Source organism: Plecotus auritus, assembly GCF_963455305.1.
Source record: "Plecotus auritus genome assembly, chromosome: 6".
Lineage (NCBI taxonomy): Eukaryota > Metazoa > Chordata > Mammalia > Chiroptera > Vespertilionidae > Plecotus > Plecotus auritus.
Window position 1 is genome coordinate 89890105 of NC_137773.1, and position 20203 is coordinate 89910307.

A 20203-nucleotide genomic window follows, 5' to 3' on the forward strand; every position below is an offset into this window, starting at 1 on the left:
TCAAGAACGCGGGTTTAAAGAGGTCCCGCCCCAAAGGGAGGAGCACCAATAGAAAGGGAGAACGATATTAACGCTGCCTAATAATGAGCCAGCCCCTGTCCCATATAAGGCAAACCGCATCCCAGACCTGGGAACTGAGAAAGGCCGGGGAAGAAGTGACTGGGTCATTCCTGGGCTGGAAGCCTGTTAATCCAGGTGGGAATGAAATAGTAAGGGTGGAAGTACTCCCAAGTGTGTGAAAATGCAGTGCCTGGGTCCCTGGATTTGTATCTTTTCCTTCTGGCGGCAGGTGCATGATCCCGGGATAATTCCTTTGCCTCCGAGCATGGCGACATCAGAGATGGTGCAGCTGGCATCCACCCCGACGGCTGCAGGAGCTGGGCAGTCGGGCAGAGGAGGTACCTGGGGCGTGGACATGGGTACAGAGCAATGACTCTCCCTGCTGGTCCCTATGGTCCCCCCTCCCTCAACCCCCTGTGGTTCTGCCTACTGACTTCGTCTTGTGCCAGCTTCTGGGCGCTCATCCAGCGCGTGCTCCACAGCCTCGGAGCGCCTTGGACACACGCCTAGGCTTCCAGGTAGTGAGGGGGCGGGGTAGCCCCCTCTGCCCTCATTCAAACCCCACCTCCCTCTCCTGGTGCCTGACCATCCTCCTCTTCCTGGCCATCAGCGCCCTCTGGCGGTACAACCTACTCTCCGTGGATACTATCAACATCAGCCTCACTCCATGAGTCAGCTGGGCGCAGGTGGATATTCTCCACTTCACTCTCACCCCTACTCTGAGCTCCGGTGGGGGCGGGGAGCCGGTAACATGGGGAAGGGGGTGGACACTGCTGAAGGTCTTCAGGTGAGTAAGGAACCCCTCGAGGAAGATTCTCTGAGTAAGGATGGCACAGCTAAGAAGCCTCATGGGCCAGCCTACTTTCTCTCTTTACCCCAGCCCAGGCAGAAGTTGACCCAGGGCCTTGACCCCTCCATGCCAGGCCCCCAGCTACCCTGTACAGGGCTGTCCAGAAGTGTGGGGGTGGGTCAGTGGGCTCCATGCTCCCTTTGACCCACAGACTGGCTGATGCCTCTGGTAACCTGCTCCATGGTAGATGGGGTTCAGCTGGGTGGGCCCTGGGTCACATTCACTCAATCCCCTGCCCACCTCCCTCCACACTTGGTGCTGATCCACTGCAACTAGGACATCATTTGTTCCTGGGTTAACATACAGTTTCTCTTGAGCTTTCACCACCTCTCTCAGATCCCTGGGACACTGCCTCTCCCCCCATCCCCACCATGTATTGAACATCTCCTGTGCACTATTAATATTAGCTCCATGAGAAGAGGGAGATTTTGTTTGTTGTATATACTGTCCCTAGCATTGGGGACTGGGCCTGGTAGGTGCTCGATAGATGTTAGTTACAAAATGAATGAATGAATGTATGAATGAATGAATGTTCCTGATGCTCATCCCAATATTTAAACCCTAGAAACTGTCCTTTGTGACAATTGTCACAACTGTCCTGATCAGGGGTCCTCAAACTACGGCCCGCGGGCCACATGCGGTCCACCGAGGTCATTTATCCAGCCCGCCGGGTGCCGCTGCCTGTCCTGCTTAGCAGCCGACTCGTCCCGGGCCTGCAGTGCACATAGGAATTTGTTCATAGTTTTTTTTTAAAACTATAGTCCGGCCCTCGAACAGTCTGAGGGACAGTGAACTGGCCCCCTGTTTAAAAAGTTTGAGGACCCCTGGTCCTGATGCTCACCCCAACCTTTAAACCCCAGCAACTGTCCCTTGTGACAGCCTCATGTGACTGCCTTCCACACACCTGACTAATTACCCTACCTTTGCCTCCCCGCCACTTTCCCCAGCCCCAGGGTAGGCAGCACTACTACCTGAAGACTTCTATGCCAGTTTGTGTCTGCTCTCAGCCCTTTGTCAATTTTGGGTACTTGGGTCTGGAGACAAGTGAGCGTCTTCCTGCAATTCCCCTTTTCCTCCCTCACCCTGACTTCCCACTCTCCTGTCCAAAATTGGTTGTTGAGTACAGCAAGCTGCCCCTGAAAGTTGTTAATTTGTTAGTGGCCTTACTGAGTGGTGTGCCCATGGTTGAAGTTGTACAGCTGGCATCACTGTGATGTTGTTTTAAAGTCTGAGGGGTTTTGACTTTTGGCTATGCTGGACCTGGACATCCTCAGCATTCTATAGATGTACCGTATCACACTGTCCAGGGCGTGAGGTGGCGGAGCCCTCATGTCCCGGAGCCGGTGGGAAGGGATTGAGAGATGTGGAAGAGCTCCCCTAAACCCTGCCGCAGACTTGGACTCAGGCCCAAAGTGGTGGAAATTGTGCAGAGGAGCCTGAGGCTGTGCCCATCCACAACCAGAAGGCTCATATTCACTCAACAAGCATTTTTTAAAAGATATTTTTTATTGGTTTCAGAGAGGAAGGAAAAGGAAGAGAGATATAGAAACATCAATAATGAGAGAGAATCATTGATTGGCTGCCTCCTGCATACCTTCTACTGGGGATTGAGCCTGCAAGCTGGGCATGTGCCCTTGACCAGAATTGAACCTGGGACCCTTCAGTCCGCAGGCCGATGCTTTATCCACTGAGCCAAACCAGCTAGGGCTCAAAAAGCATTTATTGAGTGCCTCCTTTTTAAAGGATGAAAAAAGTCCTGGAGGTGGGTGGTGGTATACAACAACATAATTGGACTTAGTACCATAAACCTGTACACTTATTTATTTACTAGAGGCCCAGTGCACAAAATTCATGCACTGGGGGAGGTCCCGAAGCCTGGCCTGCACCCTCTCACAGTCCATGACCCCTCGGGGGATGTAGCAGTGCACCAAGCAGCAGGCGGCCAGAGGGGAGCCCAAATTGGGGCCAGGCACTGCGCCAGTTATGCTCATCCTGGCCTGCTGTGCCTGCTGCCTACACTCGGTAGGGCTGCCGCAGCATCAGAAGAAGCTCCCAATGCCATGGCAGCTGCGCTGACCAGCCGTGAGCCCGGCTTCTGGCTGAGCGATGCTCCCCCTGTGGGAGTGCACTGACTACCAGGGGGCAGCTCCTGCGTTGAGTGTCTGCCCCCTGGTGCTTAGAGTGCATCATAGCGACCGGTCATTCCTGTTGTTCTGCCGTAAGGGTCGCTTAGGCTTTTATATATATAGATTTTTAAATAGTTTTTTTCCCTTTTGTTTGTTTTTTTAATATATTTTTATTGATTTCAGATAGGAAGGGAAGGGAGAGAGAGATAGAAACATTAATCAAGAGAGAGAATCATTGATTGGCTGCCTGCTACACACCCCACACTGGGGATTGAGTCTGCAACATAGGCATGTGCCCTTGACTGGAATCGAACCTGGGACCCTTCAGTCCACAGGCTGATGCTCTATCCACTGAGCCATGCTGGTCCGGCACAAACCTGTACATTTAAAATGGTAAATTTTATGTTCTATATTTTACTACAATTTTTTAAATCTCCTAAAAAAAGATAAGTGATAAGAGATAAGGTTAGACTGGAGGGAGGCTCCTGGGCTCCCCAAATAAGCTGTTAATAACCTAAGTGGGTTATCGCATAAAATGGGGACTTGGGAATGGCAGAGACTCCAGACAAGGATGGTTATTTTCCCCCATAAAGCCATTTCAGCACTCCCTGGGCCTCCATGACGCAGGGTGCTGACAAGGAGACGCAGCCACCCTTGGGATGCTTCACAGACTCTGCAGCCACCGCAGATCTGTCCCATCAAGATTCCTGTGATTGGCTGATCTGAGGAGCACTGCAGCCAATCAGCTACTGACCCAGGATGGCTTGCACAGCCCCTCCCCAGCACGTTGATAGCCATTTGGACAGCTGCTGGGGGCACTACTGCCCTCTCCTGGGCACCCCTCGCTAAGTTGCAGGCGCAGTTAGCTCTGCTCAACTGGGACGGGGGTGAGGGCAGATGTAGGCAGTGATAGGGTGGCTGATCTGAAAACCTGGCTTCAGAGCTCCCAGTGGCCATTTCCCTCTTGAGGCAGTTACAGCTCTTCTTTTCTTTTCGTTTCTAAATATGTTTTTATTGATTTCATAGAGGAAAGGAGAGGGAGAGAGAGATAGAAACATCAATGATGAGAGAGAATCACCCATCGGCCACCTCCCGCACACCCCACATGGGAAGCCCACAACCTGGGCACATGCCCTGACCAGGAATTGAACAGTTACCTCCCAGTTCATAGGTCAACGCTCAACCACTGAGCCTTATTTATTTTGCAGAAGTACAAACACAAGCATTTACGTATTTTTTTTGTATTTATTAACACAGACAACAACGGTATGTGTGAACTATGTAGACTCTTTAACATGCAGTCCTCAAAACAACCCTAGGGAAACTAGCAGCTTCACTGTGGAGGATCTTGGCAGACACCACTTTAATCAAAGGGACCGAGGTTAACATCACCAGCGATGAGTCATAGTAACATCATAACTCCCCCCACCCCCGCCAAGAGAACATCACCTCTCTGGTATCCTGGTATCCTTCCCAATAATACAAAAACCTCAACCTAATCAAGACAAACCAAATTGAGAGACAATGTACACCATTACTGACCAGTACTTTACAGAAGTGTCAAGTTCATGAAAGATTGAGGGACTGTCACAGACTGGAGAAGTCTAAGGAGACATGACTAAATGCAATGAGGGACCTTCTATAGCATCTTAAAACAGAAAGAGAACATGAATAGGAAAACAAGAAATCTGAATCAAGTCTGTAGTTTATTTTTTTATTTTATTTAGTATATTTTTATTGATTTCAGAGAAGGAAGGAGAAAGAGAAACATCAATGATGAGAGAGAATCATTGATCAGCTGCCCCCTGCACACCCTATACTGGGGATCGAGCCTGAAACCCGGGCATATGCTTTGACCGGGAATCAAGCCATGACCTCCTATTTCATAGGTCAATGCTCAACCACTGAGCCATGCTGCCTGGGTGTGTAAGTCTTATCTCAACAACATAATAAATAAATAAAGCTATGAAGCAGGTACTATTAATATGCCCATTTTCCAGAGGAGAAAATGAGGCACAGAGAGGTTAAGCCACCTGTATAGGGTCACACAGCCAGGAAGCACCAGGGTATGTCTCAAACCCATGGAATATGGATCCAGAGCCCCTACCCTTAACCACAGCACCACAGTGCCTTTATTTAAATTAAACAAAACACTGCGTATTCTGCCTTCAGCTTTGTCTATCTCACTTGTTCCTTGGTAGAGCTATAGGGTGACTTATTATTAAGAAGGCCACTGAAATCAGTGTTCTTGCACATAGCTCATTCTTCATACCTACACTTGTACTTCTAAGGACTATTCTTTAAAAAAAAAAAAGCTGGTTCAGAAAGTGTACTAAATAGACAGGCTTCTCCAGAGAAATGGGACTAAGTATGTATATAAATATATAACCTGGGACCCTTGGCACAATACTATTAATAAACTACAGACTTGCCCTAGCTGGTTTGGCTCAGTGGCTAGAGCATTGGCCTGCTGACTGAAGGGTCCCAGGTTCAATGTATATATATATATATATATGATAGGGCAAAAGTAGGTTTACAGTTGTTAGTATGAGAAACAGTTTATTCTTGTATTATTACTTACTAGAGGCCCAGTGCACAAAATTTCCCTCAGCCCAGCCTGCACCCTCTCCAATCCGGGACCCCTCAGGGAATGTCCAACTGCCAGTTTAGGCCCGATCCCCGATGTCTGACTGCTGGCTTAGGCCCGATCCCAGGGATTGGGCCTAAACTGGCAGTCGGACATCCCTCTCACAATCTGGGACTGCTGGCTCCAAACTGCTCACCTGCCTGCCTGCCTGATCGCCCCTAACTAACCCCCCTACCAGCCTGATCACCCCTAATCACCTCTGCCTGCCGGCCTGATCATCCCTAACTGTCCCCCCTGCTGGCCTGGTTGCCCCCAACTCCCCCCCCCCCCGCCCCGCCAGCCTGGTCGCCCCCAACTGCCCCCCTTGCCGGCCTGGTCGCCCCACACAGCCGGCTGTTCAGTCATTTGGTCGTCCTCACTAACCCCCCTGCCGGCCTGGTCGCCCCACACAGCCAGCTGTTCAGTCATTTGGTCGTCCCTCACTAACCCCTGCCGACCTGGTCACCCCACACAGCCTGCTGTTTGGTCATCCGTCCAGTTTTTCAGTCATGACAGCCCCTGGCTTTTTATATATGAGAACTAGAGGCCCAGTGCACGAAATTCGTGCATGGGGGTGTGTGTCCCTCAGCCCAGCCTGCACCCTCTCCAATCTGGGACCCCTCGAGGGATGTCCAACTCCCATTTAGGCCCGATCCCGGTATAATCAGGCCTAAATGGGCAGTCAGACATCCCTCTCACAATCCAGGACTGCTGGCTCCCAACTGCTCGCCTGCCTGCCTTCCTGATTGCCCCTAACTGCTTCTGCCTGCCAGCCTGATCACCCCCTAACCACTCCCCTGACAGCCTGATTGATGCCTAACTGTTCCCCTACCAGCCTGATTGCCCCTAACTGCCCTCCCCTGCAGGCCTGGTCACCCCTAACTGCCCTCCCCTGCAGGCCTGGTCACCCCTGTCTTCCCCTGCAGGCCTGGTCCCCCCCAACTGCTCTCCCCTGCAGGCCTGGGTCTCCCCCAACTGCCCTTCCCTGCAGGCCCAGTCGCCCCCAACTTCCCTCCTCTGCTGGCCTGGTGCCCCCCAACTGCCCTCCCTTGCAGGCCTGGTCCCTCCCAACTGCCCTCCCCTGCTGGCCTGATCACCCACAACTGCCTTCCCTTGCAGGCCTGGTCCCTCCCAACAGCCCTCCCCTGCTGGCCATCTTGTGGCTGCCATCTTGGGTCCATACGGGGGCAGCTATCTTGTGTTGGAGTGATGGTAAATTTGCATATTACTCTTTTATTAGATAGGATAGAGGCCTGGTGCACAGGTGGGGGCCAGCTGGTTTGCCCTGAAAGGTCCTGGATCAGGGTGGGGTCCCCTTGGGGCATGGGGCGGCCTGGGCGAGGGGCCTGTGGTGGTTTGCAGGCCGGCCACGCCCCCCAGCGACTGAAGCGGAGGCCCTGGTATCTGGGATTTATTTATCTTCTATAATTGAAACTTTGTAGCCTTGAGCGGAGCCAAGCCTCCTGCTTGCTCCGTGGCCGCAGCCATTTTTGTTGGGATTTATTTATCTTCTATAATTGAAACTTTGTAGCCTTGAGTGGAGGCCTGGGCCGGCCAGGGTGTGCAGGAAGCTTGACTTCCTGCATTACCGGGGAAACCCAGGCCTCCTGCTCGCTCCATGGCTGCAACCATCTTTGTTGGGTTAATTTGCATACTTGCTCCTGATTGGCTGGTGGGCTTGGCTTGTTGGTGTAGCAGAGTGATAGTTAATTTGCATATTACTCTTTTATTAGATAGGATGTTATCATATTTTCCATATGAACAACTGTAAACTTACTTTTGCCCCACCCAATATATATGATCCTATATAATAAAAGGCTAGTATGCAAATCAACCTAATGGCGAAACGACTGGTAGCTATGACATGCACTGACCACCAGGGGGCAGACGCTCAATGCAGGAGCTGCCCCCTGGTGGTCAGTGCTCTCCCACAGGGGGAGTGTTGCTCAGCCAGAAGCTGAGCTGATGGCTGGCAAGCGCAGCAGTAATGGTGGGAGCCTCTCCCACCTCCGTGGCAGCGCTAAGGATGTCTGACTGCGGGCTTTGTCAGACATCCCCCAAGGGCTCCTGGACTGCAAGATAGCGCAGGCCAGGCTGAGGGACCCCCCTCCCCCAAGTACACAAATTTCATGCACCAGGCCTCTAGTTTATATATAATAAAGAAAATATGTGATTTATATATATGATTATAACAGAATATTCTAAGGAATATTTTTCCTTATTTATTCTAAGGAATTGAGTCACATGATTATGGAGGCTGAGAAGTCCAAGATCTGCAGTTTACAAGCTGAAGACCCAGGAGAGCCAATGGTATAAGCTGTAGTCTGAAAGCTGGCACAGGCTTGAGATCCAGCCACTGACGTTTCAGTTCTGGTGTGAAGGCGGAAAAGACCAATGTCCCATCTGAAGGCACTCAAGCAGGAGACCTTCTCTTTCTCCCTGGAGGGTCAGCCGCTTTGTTCTATTCAGGCCTCCAACTTGAATTGGAAGAGGCCCACCCGTGCGTATTGAGGAGGGCAGCCTGCTTTACTCAGTCTGCCAATTTGAATGCTAATCTCATCCAAAAACACCCAGAATAATGTTTGACTAAATATCTGGACACCCTGTGTAGCCAACCAAGTTGACACATAAATTAACCATCAGAATAGATAAGGATACTTGCCCTAACCGGTTTGGCTCAGTGGATAGAGTGTCGACCTGTGGACTCAAGGGTCCCAGGTTCGATTCCAGTCAAGGGCATGTACCTTGGTTTCAGGCACATACCCAGTAGGGAGTGTGCAGGAGGCAGCTGATCGATGTTTCTCTCTCATCGATGTTTCTAACTCTCTATCTCTCTCCCTTCCTCTCTGTAAAAAATCAATAAAATATATTAAAAAAAAAAAGATAAGGATACTTGTCATTTTGCCCACTCTCATCCACAGCGTTCCCACAGCCTCCCAGGTACTATGGTCAAGTATTCCGATTTTTGCCAGTCTTATCATCAACTGCCCATCTAGTTCTTTTGATCTAGATATTCCTCCTACAAAGCTTGCAAAGTTCCAGGCTGGACCAGAGAATGGGCAGCTGTAGAATGTCCTGGAATAACTGAAGCCATAGCCTGTGAACCAACCTCCTCTCCACCCTCCAATTGGTCTTCTCAGGAGGGTTGGAACGCAAACACAAAGATAACCCCACCTTCCACTGTCCTACATCCAGGAGGTACTGGGAAGTTGTGCCCACCCTTGCTCGGCTGACGTGGCTCAGTGGTGGAGCGTTGACCTATGAACCAGGAGGTCAGGGTTCGATTCCTGGTCAGGACACATACCTGGAGTGCGGGCTCTATCCCAGTGTGGGGTGTGCAGGAGGCCGCCTATCAATGACTCTCTTATCACTGATGTTTCTATCTCTCCCTCTCTGAAATCAATAAAATATATAAAAATCTGTGCCAGTCCTTTGTGTGTGGTTAAGTAGCAACATCTCAGACAGACATGGGTTTGAGAGACCTGGCTCACTCCCTTTAATTCTATTTACACACTGAGCATTTTTTTGAGCACCTGCTATGGACAGGCACCTTACCGGCACTGGGGATAGAGCAGTGAACAAGCAAAGCCCTGCCCTGTGGAGTTTGTTGCTGGATGAGAGATAATAAGCAAATAGGAGATGATAAGAAAAGAAGCAAGGAAAAGAGCTAGAGGGGGGAGGTGCTTTAAGGTCACTTTGTAGCCCTAACCGGTTTGGCTCAGTGGATAGAGCATCGGCTCACGGACTCAAGGGTCCCAGGTTCAATTCCAGTCAAGGGCATGTAACTTGGTTGCGGGCACATACCCAGTAGGGAGTGTGCAGGAGGCAGCTGATCGGTATTTCTCATCAATGTTTCTAGCTCCGTAATCCCTCTCCCTTCCTCTCTGTAAAAAAATCAATAAAATATATATTTTTAAAAAGATCACTTTAAGCAATTAGCAACACAAAAATAAAAAGATCACTTTGTAAAATAAAAGTTTTTATGGAGATAGACATTTTATGCCAGGTGAAAACACTTAAGTGAACATCTCCCCTCCCCTGTGCCCACCCTCTCAGGGTTGGTCTGGTGGCAGGGGATGCTATTGTTTTAAAGCAAGTGGTCAGGAAGGGCCTCTCTGAAAAGGTGACATTAGAGCAGAGGAAGTGAGGAAAGGCCACGTAGGCATCTTGTGGACACGTGTCCAAGTGGAAGAAACTGCCAGTGCAAAGGTCCTGAGGTGGGAGCTCGCTTGGGCACTGAAGAAATACATGTGGGAGGATCCGGGAGCTGTAGGAGCTTCGTGCTGGTGGGGTAGTGGCCTGGCCTCTCTGAACCTCCTTTCCTTATCTATAAATGGGGCCTAAGAGTTTCCACCCTCAGGGGGTGGTGGTGAGGATTAAATGAGGTTGTGCCTGGCATGGAGTGAATCCCCCCAAAACAATAGCCATTATGGACAACAGCCTCTTCCTGTTTTCAGGAGGGAACGCTAGGTGAGGAGGGGGCTGGCCAAGTGGGGCTGCCAAGATAGGCAGTTAAAGGGGGACGGGAACTTTGGGTTGCATCTGGAGACAGGCGAGTGCAGAGGGTGTGTGTGTGTGTGTGTGTGTGAGTGTGTGTGTGTGTGTGTGTGTGTGTGTGCACGCGCTGAGAGTTGGGAAGATTTATGGGCTCCCTAAGGTTGAGAAATGCCAGGGCTTTTCTTTCAAAACTGACCTAAATGAACCCTTTGGGAAGCTCTGTTCTTACAAGATCGCATCTTTTAGATGGGAAACTGAGGCACTGTGGCCTGGGGCCTGGGAAAAGCTCCCTAGGAGCGGAGTGGACTGCACGCCGGGCAGCCAGTGATGGGGAAGTCCCGAGGTGGGGGCCTCGGGATGGCTCGGCCCCTCTGTTTCTCTCTACTCCCACCGACCGGACGGAGGCATGGAGGGAGGGGAGAAGAAAACGTGACCCAGAGACACAGAGATGGAGAGATGAGAGGAGACATGAGGACGGAGAAAGACAGAGGCAGGCAAACTCATAGACCCAACTTGAGACAAAGGCTGAGACAGAAAAAGGCTGGGCGACGCGGAGGGACCAGGAACGACCTAGAGACAGAATGTAAGACACAGACACAGACCCAGAACCGGAGGGACAGGATAGACCCAGAAAAGGCCACCCTCGGGGAGACCCGGGGCTGCCCCGTCGCGGCTGCGCCAAGTGCTCCCGCCCCGCCCCCGTCGTGCCTGGGCCGTGACCTCAGAGCCCGCGCGGATGCTATAAATGGCCAGGCGGCCGCCGGCCGGAGGCGGACGGTGAGTCAGCTAGCGCGTCATCGCCGCCGGGTCCCTGCCAGGCTCGTCCCGCCCGTCCCGGCCGCCAGGGGGCGCCGGGCGCGAGCGCCGGGCGCGGGCCCTCGCATGCGCAGTAGCGACCTGTGGCCGGCCGAGGGCCGCTCTGCGTCGTCAGGATCCCGGCATGGCATGTTCGATCCTGGCTCTGCCACCTCGTGCTGGGTGCCCCGGGCAGTCGGCTTCTCTTCTCTGTGCCTCCTATCGACCCCACTTCAACAGGCTGTTGTGAGGAATGAGTTAACAGATCCAATGCACTTAGTACATACCAGGAGTTCATTGTTAGTTCCTTTATGTATTTCAATGTATCTTCAACATGCCACAACTGGTCCTTAATTGCCTTAGCCCAGTCGTTCTCGAATGGGGCAGATCTGCCCTCCTCCCTCCCCCAGGATCATGTGTCAATGTCTGGAGACATTTCTGTTTGTCAAGACTAAGGGAGTGTTACTGGTATCTAGTAGCAGAAACCCAGATGCTGCCCAGGACGCGCCCCACTGATGATAACAGTGCATGCTGAGGTTGAGAAACGAGCCTTTGCCTCTTAGCATTAAGGGCAGGGACCTGGGTTCAAATCCTGCTCTGCCATGGGCAAGCTGTGTGACACTGGGGAAGTGATTCCACACCTCGTGCCTCAGTTTTCCCATCTTTAGATTGTGTATAAAACAATGTCCACTTCTGAGGGTGTTGTGAGGATTGAGTTGACACATGTACAGTGCTTGCAACGGGACCTGACATAAGGGCTATTGTCATATTATATCACAGCTGTGCCTTTAGCATATGGCCAGCCAATGGGATGTCCTTAACATATTAGTAGATGGTACATTGCTGACATGTCATCCAGGTGTCACTAATATGGCCCTGACATATGTGGGCATGTTACCCTGTGGTCCAGGAGTGAGATCTGGCTAGCTGGGACTGCTTGCAGATATTCCCTCCAGGTCATCTTGGCTGGGACAGGATGTATGGGGATGTCACAGCCTGAAACCTGCTAACACATTCAACCCATAGGTAGATGGGGAGGGTGAGATCCAGGATCTTTGCTCCCCCCAGGATCTTATGAGGGGCTGCTGCAGGAGACAGATGTGGGATGCCAGATTCTCAGCGGAAAGGACTGCTATTTCTTGAATTCTCCCCTATGACAGGCACTGCACTGGTCACGTCAGAGGCCTCGCTTCTTCTGATTCTCACAAGGCAGGCATTATCATTAGCCCATTTTACAGATGTGATAACAAAGGCTCAGAGAGAAGGCAGTTGTCTATAGTTAAGGACTGTTGGTTTCTGGAGTTAAACCGAGGGCGGTTTAACTACCATGAGTGGCAGTTCTGCCACAAGACTGGAGAGAGACATGGAGAGATGGCGTCAGAGATGCCAATAACCTCTGAGACAGACACAGGCACTGGGAGATCCAGCCAGAGGCCCAGTGAACAGTGGGGGTTGGGGAGGAGTAGGGTAAGGTTGGCCTCTGTCTGGCTAAGCCCCCCACAAAAGAATAACCCAGGCCGCCCCCCTAGGTGGAAACAATGACACAATCAACTCCCAATACCAAGGCCCTGACATCACGAAAGGGGGGTGGCCAAGGTGGGGGGGCGCCCCGCCCCTTGGCAGGCCCCTGTGGCCAATGGGACGGCCTTGGAAGAGGCCCGGGCCGCCTCCGTAGCTTCAAAAACGTGTGAGGAGGGAAGAGGGTGCAGACAGAGCCTCAGCTGCTGCAGCGTCCTCAGAGCCACCGTCACCACTGCCACCACCGGCCAGCATGTCCTCTGCCCATTTCAACCGAGGCCCCGCCTACGGTCTGTCAGCCGAGGTCAAGAACAAGGTAGGGCTAAAGGGCCGCCCCTGGTGGCCTACACACCCTCCCAGGCCAGAGGCCCCGCTCTTGGGGTTCCCTGGACGCCCCCCTGCCTGTCCCATGTGACTTGGAAACTGAGAGGGAAGAGGGACAAGTATACCATAGAAGTTACCTTCCTCCCCCTCTTGAGCATCCCAGAGCCCGCAGCTGCTGCTGGGGGGAGGGGAGGAGTGAGGGGCACGCAGAAAACCTCAGGTAAACAAGAGCGGCCATTCCACTGTGAAGACCCCACTTCATCAGAATCCCCTGTGAACCCTTTGTTTTCCTGGTGGGCTGGGGGAGGCTTGTTGATCTTCCCCACTCCCCCAGGCTGACAAAGAAGTTGGGGAACACTTAAGAGCTGGGGTTCCTGGGGGGTGAAGCCTAGAAAGTGAAGGGAGAGGAGGCAGCTGAGGAGGGCAGAGTGGGCATTAGAAACAGGGCAGGGGTCTCCTAATTTCGGAATTAGGAAGGCATTGAGACATGACCTCCATGCTATGGATGGGTAAACTGAGGTTCCAAGTGGAGAGGCAAGTAGCCAGGGTCCTACAAAAGGGAGGTGCAGAGCTATGCCCTTGGCCTCGCCCCCCTTCTACACCAGGATGGGGTCAGCTTCTCCAAGGGAGCGAACTTGAAGTCTCCAACCCACTGGAATGCCCCCATAAGGCCTGCCAGGGGAGGAGTCCCAGCCCCATTCCACAGAGGGGAACACTGAGGTGCAGGATGGCTTTTGCCAGGGAGCGAGGAAGTGGGGAGCTAGTATTGGAACCTAGTATTGGTCAGGGATCCTCGTGGCTGGAGAAGGGAGCAGGTGGGGGGCGGGTGCTCATGCGGGAGACACATCCCAATGCTCCCCGCCTCTGCCCCCCCTTCCAGCACTGGCCCCAGAGCCCAGAGGAGCCGCCACGCCATATAAGGAGGCCTTGGGGAGCCCAGCCCCAGGGCCGTGCTATATAAGGGCCGGTTTGCTTTATAAAGCCAGGCTGGTGGGGAGGGGGGTGGCAGGGCCGGGGCCAGGTGAGGGGTCCACTCCCTTCCCCCGTCCCCTCCCCCAGGAGAAGGGATAGTCAGGTCCCCCAGGAGCTGGGAGCCTATCTGGGCTGGAGGCCGAGGGTTCTAGGGAAATGGAGATTCTGGGAGCCTGAGACAGGAGAGAAACAGATGGGGGAGGGCGAGCCAGGGGTGAGATAAGACTGAGACTCGGATGGTGGGGTAGAGGGGGGAGACAGACGAGCCCCACCCCCACCAGAGGCAGGGAACCTGAAGTCCGAAATGGAGAGTGATCCACAGATGGATGATGGGCCCACCCCCAGCCAGACAAGGAGAGATGGGGACAGGCAGACAGGGCCAAGTAAAGACAGACATAGCTGGGAGAGAGACAGAGGACCCCGGGAGTGGGAGAGAGACAGAGAAATAGACACAGCGCTCGGAGCCAGAAGTAAGAGGCCCAACCCTCTGCCAGAGCTGGAGCCCCAGATGACGACCTGGAGACAGACAGAGATGCAAGACAGAGCAGTCTCCCCGGCAAGGCAGCATCCAGGGCACCTCCTCAGGGCTCCTCCCCCTTCGCCAGAGGCTCCCAGTCTTCCAGGAAGGCGGGGGGGGGGGGGGGGGGACTACAAGGGAGGGGGTGAAGAAGAGGAGGCAGGGCCAGGGAAAGCAAAGCCCCAAGTTTGGCCTGGAGGGGAAACCAGGAGGCCAGGCACCACCCACCAACTCAGAGTATCCCCCTCTCCACCCACCCGTTTGAATTCTTGGTGCCAAACCTCAGAATGCCCGGAATGGCCCCCTGGGCAGGTGCCACCTCAGCCCTGGCCCTCCGCCCCTTAAGGCACCCCCACCCCCACCCATGGACACTGGCAGAATTGCCTTAGTTGGGAAGGGATGGGGAAGGAGATCAGGCTTAGGGAGCAAAGCCTGCCCCCCAAATCCTCACCATCATCTTTGTGCCCCCGACCCCCAGCTGGCCCAGAAGTACGACCTCCAGCGGGAACAGGAGCTTCGAGAGTGGATTGAGGGGGTGACAGGACGCCGCATAGGCACCAACTTCATGGACGGCCTCAAAGATGGCATCATTCTTTGCGAGTGAGTGGGGCACTGTTGGCCCAGACTCTGCCTAGGGCTCACCCCCAATCGGTATTCATCTCTCCACCTCAACCCCTTCACTGACCATGAGCTGGGTTGAGCACTTTATATCTTAGACCTTGAAACAGTCCTCTGAGATGGCAAATAACCATTGTGCCCATTGAATAGGAAAGAAAACTGAGACTGAGTCAAGTAAAACCTCACCCAAAGTCCCATGCATTTCCAACAGAAATTACTCCAGATTCTAGCATCTTTTTAAAAAATTTTTTATTGATTTCAGAGAGGAAGGGAGAGGGAGAGAGAGTTAGAAACATCAAAGATGAGAGAGAATCATTGATTGGCTGCCTTCTGCATGCCCCTTACTGGAGAAATGAGCCCGAACTTGGGCACGTGCCCTTGACTGGAATCGAACCCGGGACCCCAGTCCACAGGCCGTCGCTCTATCCACTGAGCCAAACCAGCCAGGCAGATTCTAGTATCTTAACCACCACACACACAGGCCCATTTATGGCCTCCAGCGTCCCAAGAAAGAGAGGTCACAGCTAAAAGACAACAGGCAACAATGGCTGTCCATCGCTGGCTTGGCTGGTGACATAAGGATGTGCCACAGTAATTTAAGTAGGCTCTGATTTTCTACCCTTCTCAGAACTCAAATCACTGAGAAAGATGCAAGCCTTTGAAAAAAAAAAAAAAAGATGCAAGCCTTCACAGCTCCCAAGCCCTGATTCCAGCTTCAACAACTCCAATGCTGGGCAGGGCCCTGAGCCCAGCAGGGGTCCTGTCTGTGTCTCCGAGTCTGACCCAGGGCAGGGTGACCGTGAAGACCAGAGTGTGCCCTGGGCGATGTTCCTTACCCAGCCCTAGGTGCTGAGAAGGGGCAGACAGGAGTCTCTTGCTCTACAATATGCACTGGGGACAAGAAGTAGGGAGACAGCCTGGTGTCCCAGCTCAGTCAGGGCTGCTGGGCCTTAGAGAGTGCAGAGCCCCCCTGGCCGGTCTGGCTACGTTGTTAGAGCATCAGCCCTTGGACCGAAGGGTTGTGGGTTCAATTCCCGGTCAAAGGCATGTAACTGGGTTGCAGGTTTGATTCCCCGGCCCCGGTTGGGGGCACATGCAAGAGGCAAACCATCGATGTGTCTCTCTCACATTGATGTTTCTCTCTCCTCTCTCCCCCTCCTTCCCTCCCTTCCACTCTCTCTAAAAATCAATGGAAAAAAATATCATCAGGTGAGGACTAACAAACAAACAAACAAACAAACAAAAAAAGAGTGCAGAGCCACTCACCCAGGTCCCCCAGCTCACCAGCATTGATGGAGCTTCCGCTATGTGTCAGGTCTAGGCCCCGGGGTCAGGGAACAAAGCAGCCTCCCTCGGAGCTCACAGGGAGCTTTAGTCCTAGTGGGGGAGATGGATTCCACAATCGATGAGACAATCACATACTTGCTTATAGTGGGAAGTGATGTGAGAAGAGAGTCGTGGGGGAGGATGGAGGCCGGGTCAGGTGAAGGCAGCTGCTTTGTACAGAATGGTCTGGGAGGTCTTTCTGACAGGTAATCTTGCGCAGAACCTTGGGCGAAGTGAAGGAGACCAGGCGGGTGTCTGAGGGAAGAGGGGCCAGGCAAGGGGGCAGCCAGTGCAAAGGCCCTGAGGGGAGTGGCTGGCACAGGACGATTGGGGAAGTGGAGGGGTCGGTTGGGGGCCTGATGACATGGGGCCTGGTAGTTATGCTAAGGAGTTAGGAAACCATGGGAGCATATTTTTATTTTTTTAAAATATATTTTATTGATTTTTTACAGAGAGGAAGGGAGAGGGATAGAGAGTTAGAAACATCGATGAGAGAGAAACATCGATCAGCCGTCTCCTGCACACCCCCCACTGGGGATTTGCCCGCAACCAAGGTACATGCCCTTGACCGGAATCGAACCTGGGACCTCTCAGTCCACAGGCCGGCGCTCTATCCACTGAGCCAAACCGGTTAGGGCAATGGCAGCATCTTGAAGTGGGGAGTAACTGGAATTGTTTTTAAAAGGCCATTCTAGCTGCAAGATGAAGGGTCTGTAGGGGATGAGGTGGAAGCTGGGAGCCCACAGGGAGCCGCTGTAAACGCCCAGGAGAGACGCTGCCGGGGATTCCGAGTAGGGCGGTGGGAAGCTGTGGTCTTCGGAAGGCAGAGCCAGAGACTTGCTGAGGGGCTGGGTGTGGGGTGACAGAAGGCAGAGTGTCAAGGACAAGTCTGAGGGTGTTGCCTGTGCCCCTGGGAGGGTGGGTTTCCTGAGCTGGAGAGAAGGAGAAAGTGGGGAGAGGAGGGTGTTGGGTCCAGGGTGGGTGCGTTTGATTTGACACGTCCGTGTATGGAGCTGGGTTGGAGAGTGAGAGGCCGGGGCTCCAGGGAGATACTGGGGAGTGGCTGGCATATCAGTGGCATTTGAAGTCAAGAGACTGGATGAGGTCAAGGGGGTGAGTGTGGCAGAGAAGGTGGAGGCCTGAGCTGCAGGCTCTCCTTGGTGTAGGAGTGAAGGAGACTGCGCTCGGGCTCCAGGAGGTGGGGCACACCAGGGGACTCCCACATACCTTCAACAAGGAGACTGACAGGGAGAGTCTAGCTTCCTGCACTTGGTTTCCCATCTTCTCCTCCCCTCCCCCCAATATTTTTACTGATTTCAGAAAGAAAGGGGGAGAGACACAGAAACAACGATGATAAGATTCATTATCGGCTGCCTCCTGCATGCTCCACACTGGGGCTTGAGCCCACAACCCAGGCATGTGCCCTGACCAGGAACCAAATCAATGCTCAACCAACCACTGAGCCACACCAGCCAGGCTGGTTTCCCATCTTGGTCCTGCCTGTGTTTTGGGGGTGGATTTTGGTGAGGGATCCCAGTGAGAGCAACTGCAGTGGGAAACAGCAACATGGATGTCACCTACAGACTGTCATCCTGACCCCTTGTCCGGTTGGTTTGGGCATGGGTGGGGCAGCAGGGGTCACCTCTGTCACTCCTCTCCCCTACTCCTTGTAGGTTCATCAATAAGCTCCAGCCAGGCTCTGTGAAGAAGGTCAATGAATCGACACAAAATTGGCACCAGGTGAGCCCAGACTCTTAACTCTTTCAACCCCTCGCCACAGCCCCTCAGCACCACCCTCTGCCTCGCCCCTGCCTTGACTGCCCCCTGCCCCTCCAGCTGGAGAACATAGGCAACTTCATCAAAGCCATCACCAAGTACGGGGTGAGGCCCCACGACATCTTTGAGGCCAATGACCTGTTCGAGAACACCAACTACACCCAGGTGCAGTCCACCCTCCTGGCCCTGGCCAGCATGGTGAGTGTGGCTCCAAGGTGGGCATGGGGCGGAGGGACTGTGGGCGGTCTGGGCTGGAATTCAGGTGGGGCCACTCACGTCCCTGAACCCAGCGTGGGTGGGAGGGGGCAGTGCAGCCCGAGGCTCCCTCCTCAGTCCCCGCCCCCCTACGCTCCCCCAGGCCAAGACGAAAGGGAATAAGGTGAATGTGGGTGTGAAGTATGCAGAGAAGCAGGAGCGGAAATTTGAGCCTGAGAAGCTTCGAGAGGGGCGGAACATCATAGGGCTGCAGGTACTGCCTTTCCCCACCTGCGTCTCACTGCCTGGGCTGGAGGTTGAGGGGGGAAGGCATCCTGGTCCCTGTGGGCTTTGGGGACAGCGCATTTGGCCTTGATGCTCTCTGTACCTAACCCATTCCCGCAGCAGCTCTAGAAGGTAGGCTGTTAGCATCAGACCATTTATATGGGAACAGGTCTGGAGACGCTGGCTCAGCTGTCAGGCTCTCCCAGGTGACGAGTGGCCAAGCTGGGACTTGAACCTGGAAGTCAGGCCTGGGTGCTCTGAGCCACTCACTGAGCTGTGACACGTTCTCTGGGCCTTGGCTTCCAGTCTGTAGCCTGAGTGGAAACAGTGCCTTGTTGGAGGGCCATGTGAGTGTCCACGGGCATCGGTACATCTGTGATCCGTGGTGAGGCTCCGTAACCTTGAAATGACTCTCCTTCTGGATCCTTAGATGGGCACCAACAAGTTTGCCAGCCAGCAGGGCATGACGGCCTATGGTACCCGGCGCCACCTCTACGACCCCAAGCTGGGCACAGACCAACCCCTGGACCAGGCCACCATCAGCCTGCAGATGGGCACCAACAAGGGAGCCAGCCAGGTGTGTGGGGGGCCATGGGGTGGGCTGGTGGGGCTCTTGCCCTTCGCCATGCCCACGGCCTGACTGCGCTGCCTCCGCAGGCCGGCATGACGGCTCCCGGGACCAAGCGGCAGATCTTCGAGCCAGGGCTGGGCATGGAGCACTGCGATACTCTCAACGTCAGCCTGCAGATGGGCAGCAATAAGGGGGCCTCACAGCGGGGCATGACGGTGTATGGGCTGCCGCGCCAGGTTTATGACCCCAAGTACTGCCTGACGCCCGAGTATCCGGAGCTGGGCGAGGCTGCCCACAACCACCACCCACACAACTACTACAATTCTGCCTAGGGCCCTGGGCCTCCTGCCTTCCCCCCAGGGAGGCTGGCTGCTGCTCAGCAGGGCCTAGCCCGGCCCCGCTAACCCCTGCCCCCTGCATGGCGCCCTCCAGTCCCAGGCACCTGCCTACAGGGTTAGCATTGGGGGGAGGAGCAGACTGGGGGGTCTGGGGGGGGGAACGGAAGGGGGCTCTCCTCCCTGGAGCACTGCAGGGTCCAACAGCGAGCCAGGTGTTCCCAGCAGCATCCAAAGGACGCACTGAGCAAAGCTACCCCAGCTGTCCCCCGCTCCCTCACAGGTGGGTTCCCCCCAGGACAAGAAGCCCCCCAAGCAAAGCCCCCAGAGCCCAGGCTCAGCCTGCCTCCACCCCATTCCCACAATGGGAGCCAACTGCATGCCCAGAGACCCAGCGGACACACGCAGTTTGGTTTGCAGCGACTGGCGTATGTGGATGTGACAGCGGTGTTTGTAACGCGAGCACTTTCTTTTTCTATTTCACTGGAGCACAATAAATGGCTATAAAATCATCTGAAGACTCAGGTTGCTCTGTCCTAGAGCCTGTATGGCTCTTGCACATGCACAAACAGCCTTGCTCAGATACACTGCATTAACCAAACACACATCTGTACAGGCACACATACTCTCACACACTCTATACACACAGGCTCACAGCCACTCGGCTGGACCCAGGACACACGGACATGCACTCACACACACACCTCTTGGTGGGTATGGTGTGCGCACGCTTGCTGCAGCTTTAGAGGCACCTAGATACTCACACATGCAGTATACACTCCCACATAAAAAGACACATAACAACCCTCTCA

General features: G+C 53.9%; 1 protein-coding gene and 1 long non-coding RNA gene across 7 annotated transcripts; both read left to right on the top strand.

Annotated features, from left to right (window-relative positions):
• Nucleotides 1–87: 87 nt before the first annotated feature.
• LOC308252405 lies at nucleotides 88–8533 on the top strand. Of its 5 annotated transcripts, XR_013961028.1 has the most exons (5): nucleotides 88–195; nucleotides 290–578; nucleotides 671–847; nucleotides 6782–6874; nucleotides 7895–8512. It is a non-coding gene; the product is annotated as an uncharacterized lncRNA (long non-coding RNA). The 5 variants fall into 5 exon arrangements; XR_013961027.1 differs by lacking the exon at nucleotides 6782–6874 and having other exon boundaries at nucleotides 7895–8533; XR_013961029.1 differs by lacking the exon at nucleotides 6782–6874 and having other exon boundaries at nucleotides 671–746.
• A 4116-nt stretch (nucleotides 8534–12649) lies between these two features.
• Nucleotides 12650–19902, top strand: CNN1 (calponin 1). Of its 2 annotated transcripts, XM_080674351.1 has the most exons (7): nucleotides 12650–12788; nucleotides 14764–14885; nucleotides 17903–17969; nucleotides 18066–18203; nucleotides 18364–18474; nucleotides 18916–19062; nucleotides 19143–19902. In XM_080674351.1, exons 1-7 carry the CDS (start codon nucleotides 12726–12728, stop codon nucleotides 19386–19388), a joined length of 894 nt encoding a protein of 297 aa, XP_080530477.1. In that variant the 5' UTR covers nucleotides 12650–12725; the 3' UTR covers nucleotides 19389–19902. The 2 variants fall into 2 exon arrangements, with proteins under 2 accessions (XP_080530477.1, XP_080530478.1); XM_080674352.1 differs by lacking the exon at nucleotides 18364–18474 and having other exon boundaries at nucleotides 12659–12788; nucleotides 19143–19896.
• Nucleotides 19903–20203: the final 301 nt, after the last annotated feature.